This window comes from Eptatretus burgeri, chromosome 5 (assembly GCF_056783735.1).
Source record: "Eptatretus burgeri isolate ZD-2024b chromosome 5, Ebu_testis_v1, whole genome shotgun sequence".
NCBI classification, from domain to species: domain Eukaryota; kingdom Metazoa; phylum Chordata; class Myxini; order Myxiniformes; family Myxinidae; genus Eptatretus; species Eptatretus burgeri.
This window is the reverse complement of record NC_140965.1, coordinates 10911191-10926866: the sequence shown is the minus strand read 5'-3', so window position 1 is coordinate 10926866 and position 15676 is coordinate 10911191. Positions and strand designations below refer to the sequence as shown.

The window sequence follows — 15676 nt, the reverse complement described above, 5'->3', positions numbered from 1 at the left end:
AAACCGTTCAATGTAGAAAAGCTTTCAAAGATAATTCTACCATGAAAACGTCTGTGTCCATGCAGGACAAAGTGATTTTCCTTGGACAGAACTACCTTAAGGAAGGACCAGAAGGGAATGACATTCGCAAGAGCAACGTGGCGCAGATCCGGGTGGCATATCGATACGAGACCTGGTGCTCCGAGCTGGCTCTGCTCACAGATGCGATCAAATGCACCGACGACTGAACGTGCACCTAAACTAATCAGGTCTGCATGAAGAGCGTAACGACCGTGGATGCACATTGCTGCAAGTCAATAAGGAAACGTTTGGTGTTTATTGAGTAAAAACGATATTGTCACATTCTTTCTTTCATTCATTCAAAAACCATTCTGCGGATTCCATGATTGATAAAGAATTGACGAAAGTGCATATTAAAAAGCGTGCACACCCGCTCACAAGAAGCTTTTGATTTCTAAATGGACATTCGTGCATGCATTGCTGGAACAGTGGTGCGAAGCAATAAAAGATTCTGTAAACAAGCCTGCACTTTGTTACCTAAAATTACAGATGCCAACACTTAACGAGAACACACAAAACCTCCCTTTAAATGAAGTGTTTAAAAAAAATGACTATTTGAAGTCTATGACGTCACTTAATGATAGGATTGAAAGAAATCATGCTGCAAGTGCGTCAGCTTTATTGAAGAACTCCCGACGTGTCAAACCACAATTCACTTTTTTTTTAAGCAGGGAATTATTGGCCCAATTACAACCTGCCATCCTTGTGTCTCGCAGGTACGTCACTGCATCAGTGAGTAGGCACCTCTGCCAAAAGGATTTTCAGTGGACTGTCTGCTCGCATCACACACACACACAAACGTGTGGAAGTTAACCATGCCACTTTATCTTTCAAGTTGTACGCCTGTGTGCCACTGTGTTTGCATACAGGCAAACAACTTGCAAGATTACAAATCCTTGCCCCGATTGAGGACTGCTTTGGTAACACCCGTTAAAGTCGCATTATCGGCTACGGGCGCGTTCACGTATAGGCATGGGCACCCCGGAAACTCCCCCTCTAGCCTGAGGAATGTGGTCATGTATTTTAGTTTGTAATAGATCAGAAGTGTCTCGTTCCATCCAAAGCAATTTTGAATATTTACAAAAACAAACCTGCACAAGATCATCTTGGAATGCTGTACTTGAAACATTTTCATTGTTACCAAATGTAAAAGCAGACAAAGGTTGTTAGAGTAAGTGTTTTAGTGTGAAGCGTAAAGAAAAAAAATAGTAAGTGGAGTGAGGCCGCAATGGAGTGAGCAAACACCGCAACGCTTCAGTGACGTTACACAGGTCACATGACCTGCTTGCTCATTTATAATCAGTTGTTGTGGTCTCTCCAAACACTGCTGTGCTTATGCAAATCTCAGAGGAGAATTAATTTTGCAAGTTATTTTGGTTCTCAAGACAGTCTTAAGTGTCACGTCGTGAGTCTTAACGATCACAAAGCTCTACGGTGAAAAGATTTACCAAAACGAGTTAATGACCAAATCAAAAATTCACATCAACAATTCGACAAGTATCATGCCGATTTGGCTTGCTTGTGGATTGAAAGGATAAGTTGGAAGTAATTGATTCGTCTTAATTGATTTCCACCGCAGAGTTTCGACGACAAACCACCGTTCTTGTGCTGAGCAGAACTGTGCAAAGACCACGGCAATGTTTGGAGAAGTCATGCCAAGCCAACTCCTCTCCCTGCGAGCAAACGCTTGTTGAAGTTAAACCTCAAAAAGTGCCTTTTTTAAAGGACAAAGCTCTTGTGTGATGATACGTGAGCTATCCCTGATTGTCAACGGGAAAACAACGACAAACCAAGCCAGTGTAGACCAGAGATTAAAGGTCGCAGCAGCAATCAACAGGTATACGATATCTCATATCACATATTCAGGCTTTCAACATAAATTTGATACTTACTTAAAAACACTTTACAACAAAACTGATATGTTCATGAAAACTGTGAAACGTTTTCAAAAGGAGAAACTAATTTCACTTTGTAATAATGTTCCTCATGACCCGTGGATTACAACTTATTGTTTTGGGGCCCTACCCTTTCTTTTATTAACAAAACTGGTAGAAGCCTTCAATCACAACACAATTTAAAAATATATAATTTGTAATAATTAAAAAAAAAGGAAGCCTTTTATTTTGGTGTTAGTTGAAAGGACTAAAAAGAGAACCCAAATTATCCTCCAACAAATCTCTTCCTTCTTCTGCCCAGCCAACTTCGATCTATGGCTGGTTGTAGAATTCTTAACGGCAAATATATTTTTCCCTGGGGAGTGATCGATGCATCGGTCTGCCTATACACCGCTTGGTTACAATTTATTTATTTTCTTTGCCTTTTTTTGGTAATTTTCTCGAAAGTTTGGATTAATTTGAAGCAACTTTTCCTTAATCGTTTTTTTTTCTCTCTCTCTCTCTCTCTCTGAGGAGTGTTTCCGTGTTTCAGGAAGGGGCAGAGACTTTCAGATAGACAGAATCAGCCTATTATTAGCAAAATAAACAAATTATAGTTACAGTATAAATATACGTGACAAAATTCCCATAGATTTCTTCACCACACAATGGGTAGATCCCGATTGTAATGCATCTGATAATGATAAGCTAACACATCAGTGTCTCAAGTACGGCACATCCAGCGTAAATACACAGAAATGCCAATCACCTTTCACTTCGCAGCTGCAAGTAACAATAGCCTTTTACCAAGACTCTGGCGTGGACTAGACTGTGAAGGTTTATAAGTGTTTTTCTCATTAATGTATCATCGATGGTGAATACAAGTGGCTACAGAGTTCAGCCTCAAACTTGAGTAAAACTAAATCATCAACATGACTTGAAAGGAGATTCATGTATGAGGGGGATTCCACCTCAGGGTTTGTGTGGCTCACCGGCCGAGTCGGCCAGGTTGAGAATGTACAACGCCACGTCCTCATCCGTGGGCACATCCGGCACAACCCACGAGTCTCCGGGTCCGCTCACTTGAAGCCGGCATACGGGACAGTTGTGGTTTGGGCCATTCCTGCAAGGAAGCGAAGTTAGTCGCACCAGCTTACGTAGGGTTTCCCCAATAATATATTTGAGCCGGGCAGATCACGGAAGCCCAATTTCTTCAGTGAGATAAAAGGGTCAAAAATGTTGACGAATCTGATTTAAAGGAAATAAAATAAAACATGCATATGCCAAACTTTATGAAGCCATGAACCATTTTGCCAGACCCGCAGACAGCACTTGTTGCAAGGGTCCTGACCAACAAGGCCTGCCACACACACATCCACCCTCTCTCCACATTATACAGTGAACGAGGTTTCTGAAATGTATCCCAGAAAGAAGACATTAAGATGAAAATGTAACCTCTGACTTGGTTGTAGTCTGTAAAAAAAACAAACAGAACCATGCACTGTGCGTGTTAGGAAGCATGAAAGCTTTCAAAGCCTCTGCAGCAATACCAGCTCCACTCCCTCATCCTAACTGGCAAACTAATCAATCCACAGACACATTTCTGGCGCACAGGCTGTCATCAGTACGGAGTGCATTCTCCCCAAATTAAGCCATTAATAATTAGCAGGATGGCAATGTCTTGTGATACTAGTTGTGATCGAGTATTGTCCAGTGATACATAAATCAAACTTCAATCACAATGTCTTCTTCAAATGCCCTTGCAATGTATTACAAAATATATCTGGAGTTTTAAAACTGCTCCGTATGAACACCCAGTTCCCTCGATAATCTGCTACTGTGTCAGGTTTCTCATTGTTACTCGTTACATCCTCATCCTCCAACAAATCTCTTCCTTCTTCCCAACCAACTTTGATCCGTAATGTTGCGGGGAAGTGATAGGAGGTAAAAGGGTGCAATATAGACTGGTTATGCCATTAGTAAATGTTTGGCATACGAGTATGGTATCTGTGTGCAAACAATGGGTGATTTGTTGAAGAATGTATTAGGAGCCGATAATCTTGATTCCCCTCCCCTCCGTATGTGTCTGGACTCCCACTCTCCTCCCCTCACCTTCTTGAGCCCTCAAACCACTCCTTTGTTATCTGTCAATGTGTGTTTTCTTATAATGAACTGCCGACAGCTACTCCACAGAAAGTGAGCAGATCCTATCCGAGCGCGACCAGGACATTCCATGACAGTGTGCTGAAGGGAGAAACCACCCGACACCATGGTAACTGTGAGCATGCCGTGACATGAGATGGTTCGAGGGGAGAGCCAATCAGCACATGGTCACGAGATAATTATAGCCATGGGGTAGAATTAGCCCATGGGGAGCCTCGGAACAGGAGCTCAGACAGGGTCCATGACAGACATGATACAAGCAGCTCAAAAAAGAGCAGTTGGAGTTTGGATATGACAGCACGGTAGTTCAGCCAGGTGTCGATTACCATGGAGTATGGGACATCCTGCGGGGGCCCAGCAGCGTGTCAACCCACACAGAGGCTATGAAGGTGGGATGAGGTCCACCAGTTCCGGCTGGTTCCTGCCGAGGGGGTGGAGCATCCCGCTCTCCCTCGGCAAGGTGCTCGTTCCCACCAAGGGGGTGGAGAATCCTGCTCTCCCTCGGCAAGGTGCTCGTTCCCGCCGAGGGGTGGAGCATCCCGCTCTCCCTCAGCAAGGTGCTCCTTCTTTTGTGCAATGTCCTTCCCTCTGTCTTTACTTTCTGTCGAGTGAATGAGTAATATGTAGCAAACATGATAAGCCAGATGAGTTATCATGGGCATGCAGGGATATTGATGAATTATGAATTAACCTGATATGTTTGTTCTAGTCAGTTCGATTACACGCACAAGCACCCTTTTGCTGGCCGCTGGTGTGTTGTTATGGCTTCTATTTGTGTTTGAGTGTTGTAGCTCTGTGCTCATGTTTTGTCCCCCATCCTTTACCCACCCCCTCTGGTTTTTTCCCCCATCTCACCTTTGTGCCGTTTTTCCCTTCCACAAGAGAGGAGCCCTCACGGTAAGAACAGGCCCGTTCGGTGTAGTTTCCCTGCACTGACGGGACCGTGTAAGCCTTATTTCACTTATCGAGCGCTCTATTACTCTATTTCGATTCTCTTCAATTTGTGCGTTTTCCGCTTGGGAAAGGTGATACATCACCGTTATGGCGAAGGTTTTGCAATGCTTCATTACATGATAGAACATAACGTGCAAGCCTGCCTTTCTGTGTGTTCTGCCCGAAGGAATTCTTGCAGAGGACATTATCTTTGCTGTCAGAGCCAAATATGATAGGCAATGAAAATGTTCGTGTCGCATCACGGATGAACCAGAAGTTCGTTGTTTTCGTGTCAGGCAAAAAATTTGTCCACGATGTTGTGAGCACTGGTCTTATCATGAAAGGTGATCACTTCATAACGGTATCCTCTATGGATACATCAGTGATTAAAATAATAATTTTGAATGTGCCACCATTCGTATCAAATTATATTATGCCCGTTCTGTCTCAATACGTAACAAATGTTTCGGGAAACTGTCACGTTTCCAGAATCTCAATTCGCCTAATAACGAGCCATAACAAGCACGTGAAGCATACGTCGGGTTTCAGGAGACAGTTATACATGGTCCTCCTAGATCATGGGGATGATACGGGGTTTAATATCCACTTTAAAGTATCCATAAACGATCATGAATATCACATGCATACATTGTCAGCTACCTTAACGTGCTTCTTTTGTGGGGCTTTTGGACATGCTAAAAAGGTTTTGTCCCAACACCTCTTGTATGAAGTGTGTATCAGGATGAAGAATCAGGCAACGCTGACATAGACTGTAAAAAGGAGAACACCCCGACCGTGCTTGCTGAACCGAGTGAAGCAGCGCATGGTGATGTTGTTGATACTGCTAGTAATGTTCCCTCCCATAGCGAATGCGTAAATGAAGAACCTGTAGTGCTATCCAAAAGACGAGGAGCACCAGTGACAACGAACCTCGACAGTGTGGTAAAGAAGGTCGTTTTGGACAGAGACACTCGTTCCAGAAGTGTCTGAGTGTCCATCTGACATTTCCTCACACATTGAAGCTGGAATAAAATGATTCCAGTACATGACATCAATGAGCCTCAAAATGTAAAGCAAGATACTATCGATCCTAAAGGTTCTGAAAACGAAGCTTGCAGCAAAACTTCGACTGTTACCACAACTGAGCTTGAGAACAAAGTCCTGCTGGTTCTTCCTTCAAGAACTGATCAGATAAGAGACCAAATCAATATCTCTGAAACTAATAATTTGGTTGATGTGAGTGACAAAACCGAGTGCTTTCAACACCTCATTACGAGCCAGCACAGACATCATTTTGAACAAGTCACAATTACCCGTCGATTAAATGACAACACATAGATGAGTGACTATCTCTGAACGCTCATTGTCAATCAGGAGTCATGCTATAAAAGGTGATCATTGTGCCGATAGAAAATTGCGAAACTTTGCACAACAGGAAAATTGTAAAAAGGACTTTTACAGTCGTAAAATTGGCCACTTGAAGGACAGTGAGCCGGGTAAGTGGCATCAGCAGATGACACATTTAACTGATATATGCAATCACCTTTCTGCTGGACTTGGACAAGTTGCCAACAGAAATCAGGAATTGAACTGTTACTTTGCAAAGACCTGCAATGAGTTGCCCGATCTTGATTTGTCTGCATTGCCAGGATACCTCCCTGCCCTTCCTCCTCCAATTGTTGAGAGGCAGGATGTCTCCAATTACCTTCACAGGTTGAATGTGTCAAAGGCAGGACATCCAACTGACGTTCCCATTCTTCCATTGAAAGAGTTTGCTTTTGAAATATTGGAGCTGTTCAATGACTGTCTACGCTGTGGTCACTTTCCGGGCAGCTGGAAGATTGCATCTGTGTGTCCTGTGCCCAAATCTCCACCAGTCACTGAATACAGTAAACGTCGTCCCATTTCAATCACGCTAATTACGGCCCATGTGTTTGAAGGTTTCTTAGTAGAATGGGTGATGGCTGATATCGAGCAACAGATCGAGCTGTGTCAGTCCAGTAACACGAAGGGCAGCTCGGTGAACCGCTACCATGTTCGCCTGTTCGCCCAGATTCAGATTCATCGGGGTCCCTAAGCCGGGTCATTTTGCCAACATATGTACAATTGACTTAATAAAGGCTTTTGATTTGATCAATCGCATGAAGGCTATTCAAAAGTTGATTCAGTTAGATATCAATACAGTGATTATCCCTGCAATCAGAAACTTCCTTTCAAACCGCATGCAGACACTTCGATATTGTAGTGCATCGTCATCCCCGCAGCAGCTTACATGCAGGGTCCCACAAAGGTCCAACAGCTGATTTGGTGTTTATTTACACTATGTACATCTGCCCCCTTTTGGAATCCGGTGCCCCTGCCGAACGATGCAGCGATCGGCGAGAATTGAGAGAGTTCAACGAAAAGCTGTCTGTATGATCGCCTTTCCCGAGCGACATCACTACATCGCTCGACTTCTGGCTTCTACCGTCACCTCCCTTGCTGCGAAGGGAATCGACATCCTCACCAACTTCGCAAAATCGCTCCTTCTTTCTACCAGTAATTGTAATTTACTGCCCCATGGACACCAATAATGATCCCAAATGCCGTTGAGAAACTCACACCAGATCCCCATCCCACAAGTGAGAACTCGGAGCTACAGTCTCCTACTCTAGTCGAGTACATTGTTAAATTCACAATAGAATAAGGTGCAATCTTATTGTTTTGTCAGAAGTCCTCATTCTCCACAATCTGCTCTGCATTGTCATACATTTCATATATATATATATATATATATATATATATATATATATATATATATATATATATATATATATATATATATATATATATATATATAATTATTCAATGTTTTCAACCTTTTAACATCTCACAAATGTAATTAATATTATCTGGTTTTTCTGATACTTGTATACCTTGTACACTTATTTGTAATTTAATGACCCATTTGGTGAATAATTAATTTGTTTGTATGTTTGCGATTGATTTTGAAATGACATAAAATGTAAATCGATTTTTTTTGATGTTGTTGTAAACACGACCGTTTTAGTCTTCGGACTGTGGTCTTGTATGTTTCTTATGTTAATAAAACCGAACTTATAATTATTATAAATGAGAAGGGTGAGAAACTCAGTCATTGCAAGTTCATGGTGAGTACAGTTTGTGGCCACAAAGACAGCAATTCAAAATGGGCCATGTGGGTCATGCAGATCGCCACATCACAATATTATCTCACATTTAACTTGCACCGGAAACATTACTTTTTACCAGCCTGTGGCTTGGGCTGGACTGTCGACGTCATTGTGTTTATCAAACTACTTTCACGGTAAAATGGTGGTGAGGTATATGTGCAATTATTGTTTCCGGCTCCAATGTACACACACACAGTATGTTTCAACCAGATCAGAATGTTTGAGCTCAATTTGGATTGCTTGATGACATGAATTTCCCCTTTTTTTTCCACCTACCCAACTCCTTCCTGACAAAAGTTGTTCCCATTCTTGAACTTGACACCAGGGCTGGAGTCGAGTCCTCAAGTACAGTACTGAATGCAAAATATATTAGCAACAGCAACAACAAAAAAGCTGAGTCCAAGTCACTAATTTGAGTCGTACATCTGTGGTATGGTTTTGGTAAAAGTTACTTCAACTCTTTCAAATCTTGATTTGTTGTGTTGCTCTCCACAATGCAAATGGAAAACAAAAACGTTTGTGTCGAAAATGATGAGGTGGCATGCCATCATGACATAGTTCATTTAATTTCACAGTTTGTGTGTGTGTGAGAGTGAGAGCAAGTGAGATTCAGACCTGGACCACAGAACATCAGCCTAAAGCAGCATCTATAACAGATTCATGCTCCACTTTGTGAATGGGGAAAGCTGAGTGGGGAAGTGGGAGGTGGGGTGGGAACACCCCTTTCAGTGTTCAGTATGGGAATGTCATATTCACCATTTGTCGATGCAATGGTGGCAAAAACTGTGCATGCATGGCAGGATGACGTCAGTACGTCCATCCATGCAGATACAGCACTCCTCCCCATCAGTAAGCTTCTCCACCCTTCCAAACAAAAAAGAAAGACAAGTTGCGGTACATTCAAAGTATACCGCCCTCATGCCAAGTGAATAAATAAATAAATACTCCAGTGCGCGACATCACCAGGGCGCCTAGCGATGCCGCCTTGCAGCACGTGGAGTCGGAATTGGGAGGATGCGGTGTACATTGAAATTGATTAACTGATTAATTGCATAATTAAAACAAATAAATAATAATCGTAATATAATTAATTTCTTAATCAATTGGCTAAAAGCATACCCTAACCACCACCGTTTCATCCGAATCTGTAACTTTTTGAAATTTAAGTAATTAATTGAAAAAGTAAATAATTAATTGATGAATCAACAAATCAAAAATACTCTTTCGAGCCAAATCACCTGTTCACCATCATGTCCAAATATCAGCTTCCGAGCTCAATAGGTGCCTGAAATATTACCAGGATGAGAAATAAAATAAATAAGGAACTAATAAATTGATGATAATTAAGTAATCAATTAATTGATAAATCAAAAAATAAAATAAAATAGTGTCTTCGCAAAAGCACATCTTCACTTTTGCTCCCAAATGCCAGCTTCCTAGCTTAAAGGATGGCTGAGATATCACCCAGACCTACAAAACAAAACAAAATGGAGTGAAAAATGAGTACAGGTACTCCTTCCTTTGGTGCCCGGCGATGACGTCATGCATCATCTGGATATGGAATTGGGAAGGAGCGGTATGCAATGCACTCACCTCCCAGGAACTTTACAGCATTAAACCAGAGAGTGCATAGAACATGATATCCCACACAGTGTTTAAGTATCCATCCTTCAATTGAAATAAAAATATAAGGGTATGTTCTTTTGAACATACGAGTCCCCTAGGACCATGAAGCTATCGTTCTTGTTGTTAAAGGCCGCTATGGGAACACAGAATAAAGGGGCTAAAGGTTTAAACGTGTATTAAACAAGCAGCGTTATCATGGTTGGCGTCTCGCAATATAATATATTAGCGTGATTAAAAATACCGTTTTTTCCTCGCATCTTCATGTCTGTCAAAAAACCAGTGTCAAGGTGCACAACTGCAGCTCATAACCTATCCATTGAGGTGTTTTTTGGCCCCCTCTGCTTTCCCGTTTTCACACCACTGTCCACACAAAATTCATCAATCAATTCTATACAGAGTCCGGGGGACTCAATAAGGATTTTATTGATGGTTAAAAAAACCCCAAAATCCAGAAGTTTAGCACAACTGAAGCAGTCTTATACACCACCCTTATGCACTGTAATAAGGCAACGTTGAGTCACAGTTTAGGAGATGGAGGTTTTATTGATTACCATAAAATGTAGCGACAATCAGAATCGTACATAGCCACATTGGTGGCCACTTCCTCACCCCAATACTGCACCATCTCATTACGCACACTTCGCAAGGGCTGCACTCGACGACTCACATTACATACACCACCCTACAGAACATGTCGAAATACTACAAAACTCGAGGTTACTGGAGGTATTAAGAAGACAATTTGTGTTCTGTGAAGTTCACTATATAATGCAATTTAATTGAAAGGTTGAAAGGCGTATAAATAAATTAATTCCGGGTTTCACTGCCATTTTACATAGTTCTTATTACAATACTCGAACACATTCTATTCGTTCTTCATGCCTGTTTGTGGCCTTAATAACGTCCTGAAAAACAGTAAATTTCCTGTTGGGACTGATTTTCAATTTTGTTTGACTGCCAGACTTGGGGGTGGGGGGGGGGGAAATAATAATAAAAAAATTAATCTATCTCATTCCTTTTGCGTGCATGTGCGATGGGAACAAATCCAGAGCCAAAGTACGGTCAAAGTGCAGGTTCGTTTTCCAATTCAGGTTCACGATATCACATCCAATTCAAATCAAGTTCTTCCCACACCATAAATTGACGTTTAGAGACAGACTGACTGACAAAGTGAACCAACTGCTTTACCCTGCTTTTCGCTTCGCGGGTGCGAGCCGTGGGGAAATAAGCATCACAGAAAATGACGAGTTAATTCTTTCAGCAAGTTGTCCACAGCAACACTAAGCACCTGTGAAAGAAACGACACGTACTGGTCTTTCACTCACCGACCCATCCAAATGGAAGCCTGACAGGAACCTTCTGCCGAGTCGTCACCACAAGCATCAGCGGACGTGGTCGCGCCTGAGCTTGGGCAGAGTTCAGGCAGGCTGGCCGTTTGGCACACGACCTCATGGTGCAGCGCCATAAACTGGTGCAAGTTCAGGATGCGTGATGCTTCCACAATCCCCATCGAAAGCCCTACCTTCACATTGAGGACAAAAAAGACCAGATGATCAACTACAGATATCAATCAAGAGTAGATCAAGAAGTTCAAATCATTGGTGATGGTCCATACCTTTGTACATATAATTCTGACTGTCATCTTCCAAAGAGCAGTTTCATCAGATCTCGGTTGGATTTCATAGAACAGCTGCTTATCTTGTCCTTTCGTCAACCTCCTCGTCCTGCAGCAACACACAGAGATCGACATGCTGTATATCCCAGCACGAGTCCAGCCCCAAGACACGACGGTGTCATCAAGCAATCCAAAACAAGCTCAAACATCCTGCTCTGGTTAAAACAAACGTGTGTACACACACACATGATTATATATACATACACAGTCATGCGCCACTTAACAACGGGGTTACGTTCTGAGAAATGTGTCGTTAAGCGATTTCGTCGTTGTGCGAACATCTTTTTTTTTACGTTTTCGTTTTCGAACATCGTACTTACACAAACCTAGACACCGAGGCGACATGGTGTAGCCTATTGCTCCTCGGATACAAACCTGTACAGCATGTTACTGTATTGAATACTGCCGGCAATTGTAACACACATCCAAGAGAAACGGAAGACACGTTAGTTTTACCCTTGTGCTGTTCATGACGGCCATCGGTGTTGTTAGCAGCAGCTTACAATCTCCTCTCGCAGCGATTATAGAAAGGTGAATAAATAGCGTTTGAATTTTATAAATACGTAATCACTGCATCGATGTTATAATTTATAAATGAAGAAACGAGCACCTGTCAATTGTGATATATATTTTCGGAACAGTGCGATTGTTTTAACAACATGAAAAGCTTCACTAAAAATAAATGTGTTTTAATTTCGACGAACAACAACGATTTATTCGTGGAATTCTTCAATTCAAAGGTAATTTACTTGCAAGAATGTAAACGTGCAAACAATTGGTTCAGTTTGAAAGCCGATTTCCTTGAATCCCGATTTTGCACGACCCTGCTTTTTTCGCGATGACATTTTATGGACCTCAACGATCATATTGTAACGGGGCCACACTGTCGTTTATTATCATTATGAGGTATTATGCACTGTACAATATACATAATTGTATGTGCTATTTTTATACGCCTGGCAGCGCAACATCGGCTACATCACTCGGTGATAGGAATTTTTCAGCTACTTTTTTTTTTCCAGAGCTGGCAGATCCGTCATTGCCCGGAACGTCGTTAAGCTTTGCATGACTGTACATAAAACATATATATATATATATATATATATATATATATATATATATATATATATATATATATATATATCTATCTATATCTTCTTCTTCTTCTTCTTCTTCTTCTTCTTCTTTCGGCTGCTCCCGTTAGGGGTCGCCACAGCGGATCATCCGTATGATCCGCATCGTGATTTGGCACATGTTTTACGCCGGATGCCCTTCCTGACGCAACCCTGGTCGCCTCTTACGACACAGGGATATGGTACACCTATTTTAACCGGGATATACACCGGCCCAGTATACTGGTACTCATTTCGTCAACCTCGGAAGGATGACAGGCTGAGTCAACCCCCTGGTGTATTAATTCAGTGGCCCAACGGGGCTTGAACTCAGGACCTTTTGGATCCCAAGCCGCTGATTATATATATATATATATATATATATATATATATATATATATATATATATATATATATATATATATATATATATATATATATATATATCTCTCTCTCTTCTTCTTTCGGCTGCTCCCGTTAGGGGTCGCCACAGCGGATCATCCGTGTGATCCGCATAGTGATTTGGCACATGTTTTACGCCGGATGCCCTTCCTGACGCAACCCTGGTCGCCTCTTACGAAACAGGGATATGGTACACCTATTTTAACCGGGGTATACACCGGCCCAGTACACTGGTACTCACTTCGCCGGCCTCGGAAGGATGACAGACTGAGTCAACCTCCTGGTGTATTAATTCAGTGGCCCAACGGGGCTTGAACTCAGAAATTTTTTGATCCCAAGCTGCTGCCCGAACCACTGCGCCAACAACAGGCTTATATATATATATATATATATATATATATATATATATATATATATATATATATATATATATATATATATATATATATATATATATATATATATATATATATATATATATATATATATATATATATATATATATATATATATATATATATATATATATATATATATATATATATAGGCCTGAAAGTCACTTTACCCCTTCCCAGTGAAGCATTGTTCTTGAACTCTTTTAAAGGCCCGGTCACACCTTGACGTTTTAGCTAACGTATGCCGATTTTTGAATTTTTTTTCTAAAACGCTGGCACACGTTGAATACGTTATGGGTAAGTTTTGATAACATTGAGAGTTTTGATAACATCGTAGTACGTTGCCATACGTCGTTGTACGTTGGCTTTAAACGTTGTACTTTTCGGTTGTCCTCAAATTTTTTCATGCTTGAAATTTCACGACGTATGCCGGCGTACGACTCACACGTTCCGCTACGCTGGCCACAAGTTGTAGGCACGGTCTGCGATCGTTGACAGACGTCAACACATGCTACTTGTAAGTTAATCATAAGTTGAGACACGCCGAGGTAGTGTTTAGAGTACCCGAAACTTATTTCCTACCTATGATTAACGTGTTGTTGGCACGTTACGCGATCGTTGCCACACGTCGACAGACGTTACTCATAGGCTGAAAGACGTCGGTATAATGGATCGTCCTTGCGTCAGCGTCCACGGCCACAGCCAGGACACTTATTTGCAGCATTCTTCAAACTTTTCTTCGGCATGACGAGGATGTTCACACTTCGATCTCTAGCTTGGCTATGATTCCAATTGTCCATCGGCAGCGTCTATTTAAAATAGTCGAGTTTGAGCGTTTTAACACGTTCAGAAGAAACGTTTCAAATTTCCAAACCCCAGCGTCAAAAAAAAAGAAAAAAAAAAAAAAACAAAGGCGAGTGACAGCAATTTAAATCGTTCATTGTAAACAATGAAACTAGCTGAGTGGTACCGTTTAAAAGTCGTTGAGTGTAAAAAAAATCCAATTGTTGAGCGCAAGCGTCTACTTTCAATAGTGGAGATGCAGCCATTTAAATCGTTGAGTGGCAGCCTATGAACCTACCCGTGGACACGCGGACGCAAGGACGATCCATCATAACCCACACCCTCCCCCTCACACCCACCTACTACTGCCAACATGAACAAACTACTACTAATACTAATAGTAATACTGATACTGATACTGTTACTGCTGACATGGACATCGACTCAAAAAGGACTCGAAAACACTGTTGGGTTCCCCTTTTATGAACACCATTTTTATATACCAATTCCCAAAACCGCTGGGAACACGTCTTTATATGGCAGTTGTAACCGAGAAACACGTTCATTTTTTTTTTTTGTCGACCGGAAGACGTCATTGGAATACATCTACATACGTCGATGTGTGTTGGGGCTACGTAAAGAATTGGTTCAAAGCACGTCAAACATAAGTTAGAAATCAGTTTCGCGTAAAAAAGACATTACCGCGACGTGTTTCGACTTATGAGTAGCTTATAAGTAGCCTTTGTGGACGTGTGTAAGCGTCCACATATCGTGTGTAAAACTTATCCTCATCGCATGCGAACGTGTGTCATACGCCGAGTACGTCGTAAAATTTTGAACATGTTCAAAATTTCTTGACGTACTCTACTTACTACGACTTATGATAGCGTATTTAGCGTTCTACTCGCGCATACCAAACTTACCCATACCGTATTCGACGTGCCCCAACGTTTTAGACACACTTTTTGTTACGTCGGCATACGCTGGCAAGATCGCCAAGGTGTGACCGCGATTTTGACCCTTCCATTTCTACGGCAGTTATGATTTGAATCGTTGTGCGTCAGCCTTTTAATAGGCTACGCCACGACATCGTCGGCGATGCGTGCAACGCGCTATGCCTGAGTTAGACTATCGTTGGGCATCGGTTGTGTAGGCCGACAACAGGTTCAGCATTCGTTGGTATAAGTTATCTATAACACAACGAAACGTTCTGTGTAGTTACCAATGCGTTATACATAAGACCAAGTCGCTATGAATACGTCCGAATCTTTAAAAAAAAACATCAAAAGTTCAACGTAAGCCAGCGTTTTACATAATTTTTAACAAGTTGCCATCGCTGGCTAAAACGTCAAGGTGTGACCGGGCCTTAATATACAGGTTTTATTGTACAGTACTTACAATAAGTAATTTGTCATTGTATCTGTATGTGCTCCATCATTCTTCTGAGTCAGTGTTTCCGCAT

At 41.6% G+C, this 15676-nt stretch overlaps 2 protein-coding genes across 9 annotated transcripts in view; one reads left to right on the top strand and one right to left on the bottom strand.

The window, feature by feature from the left end:
* Positions 1-522, top strand: part of LOC147025835 (AMP deaminase 3-like) — a 29041-nt gene extending 28519 nt beyond the window's left edge. For all 3 annotated transcript variants that reach the window (XM_085880689.1, XM_085880688.1, XM_085880690.1), the window contains one exon: positions 66-522. In XM_085880689.1, the coding sequence (XP_085736815.1) occupies positions 66-227 (162 nt within the window). In that variant the 3' untranslated portion in view covers positions 228-522. The remainder of the gene's footprint in view (positions 1-65) is intronic.
* Positions 298-15676, bottom strand: part of RNF141 (ring finger protein 141) — a 22995-nt gene continuing 7616 nt past the window's right edge. For 2 of the 6 annotated variants that reach the window (XM_085880691.1, XM_085880694.1), the window contains 5 exons: positions 11463-11571; positions 11173-11369; positions 8978-9085; positions 2927-3057; positions 298-833 (listed from right to left, as the gene is read on the bottom strand). In XM_085880691.1, the coding sequence (XP_085736817.1) occupies positions 790-833; positions 2927-3057; positions 8978-9085; positions 11173-11369; positions 11463-11571 (589 nt within the window). In that variant the 3' untranslated portion in view covers positions 298-789. Of the gene's footprint in view, positions 3058-8977; positions 9086-11172; positions 11370-11462; positions 11572-15676 lie in introns of all 6 variants that reach the window. The other 4 variants (XM_085880692.1, XM_085880697.1, XM_085880693.1 and 1 more) reach the window with 3 other exon arrangements.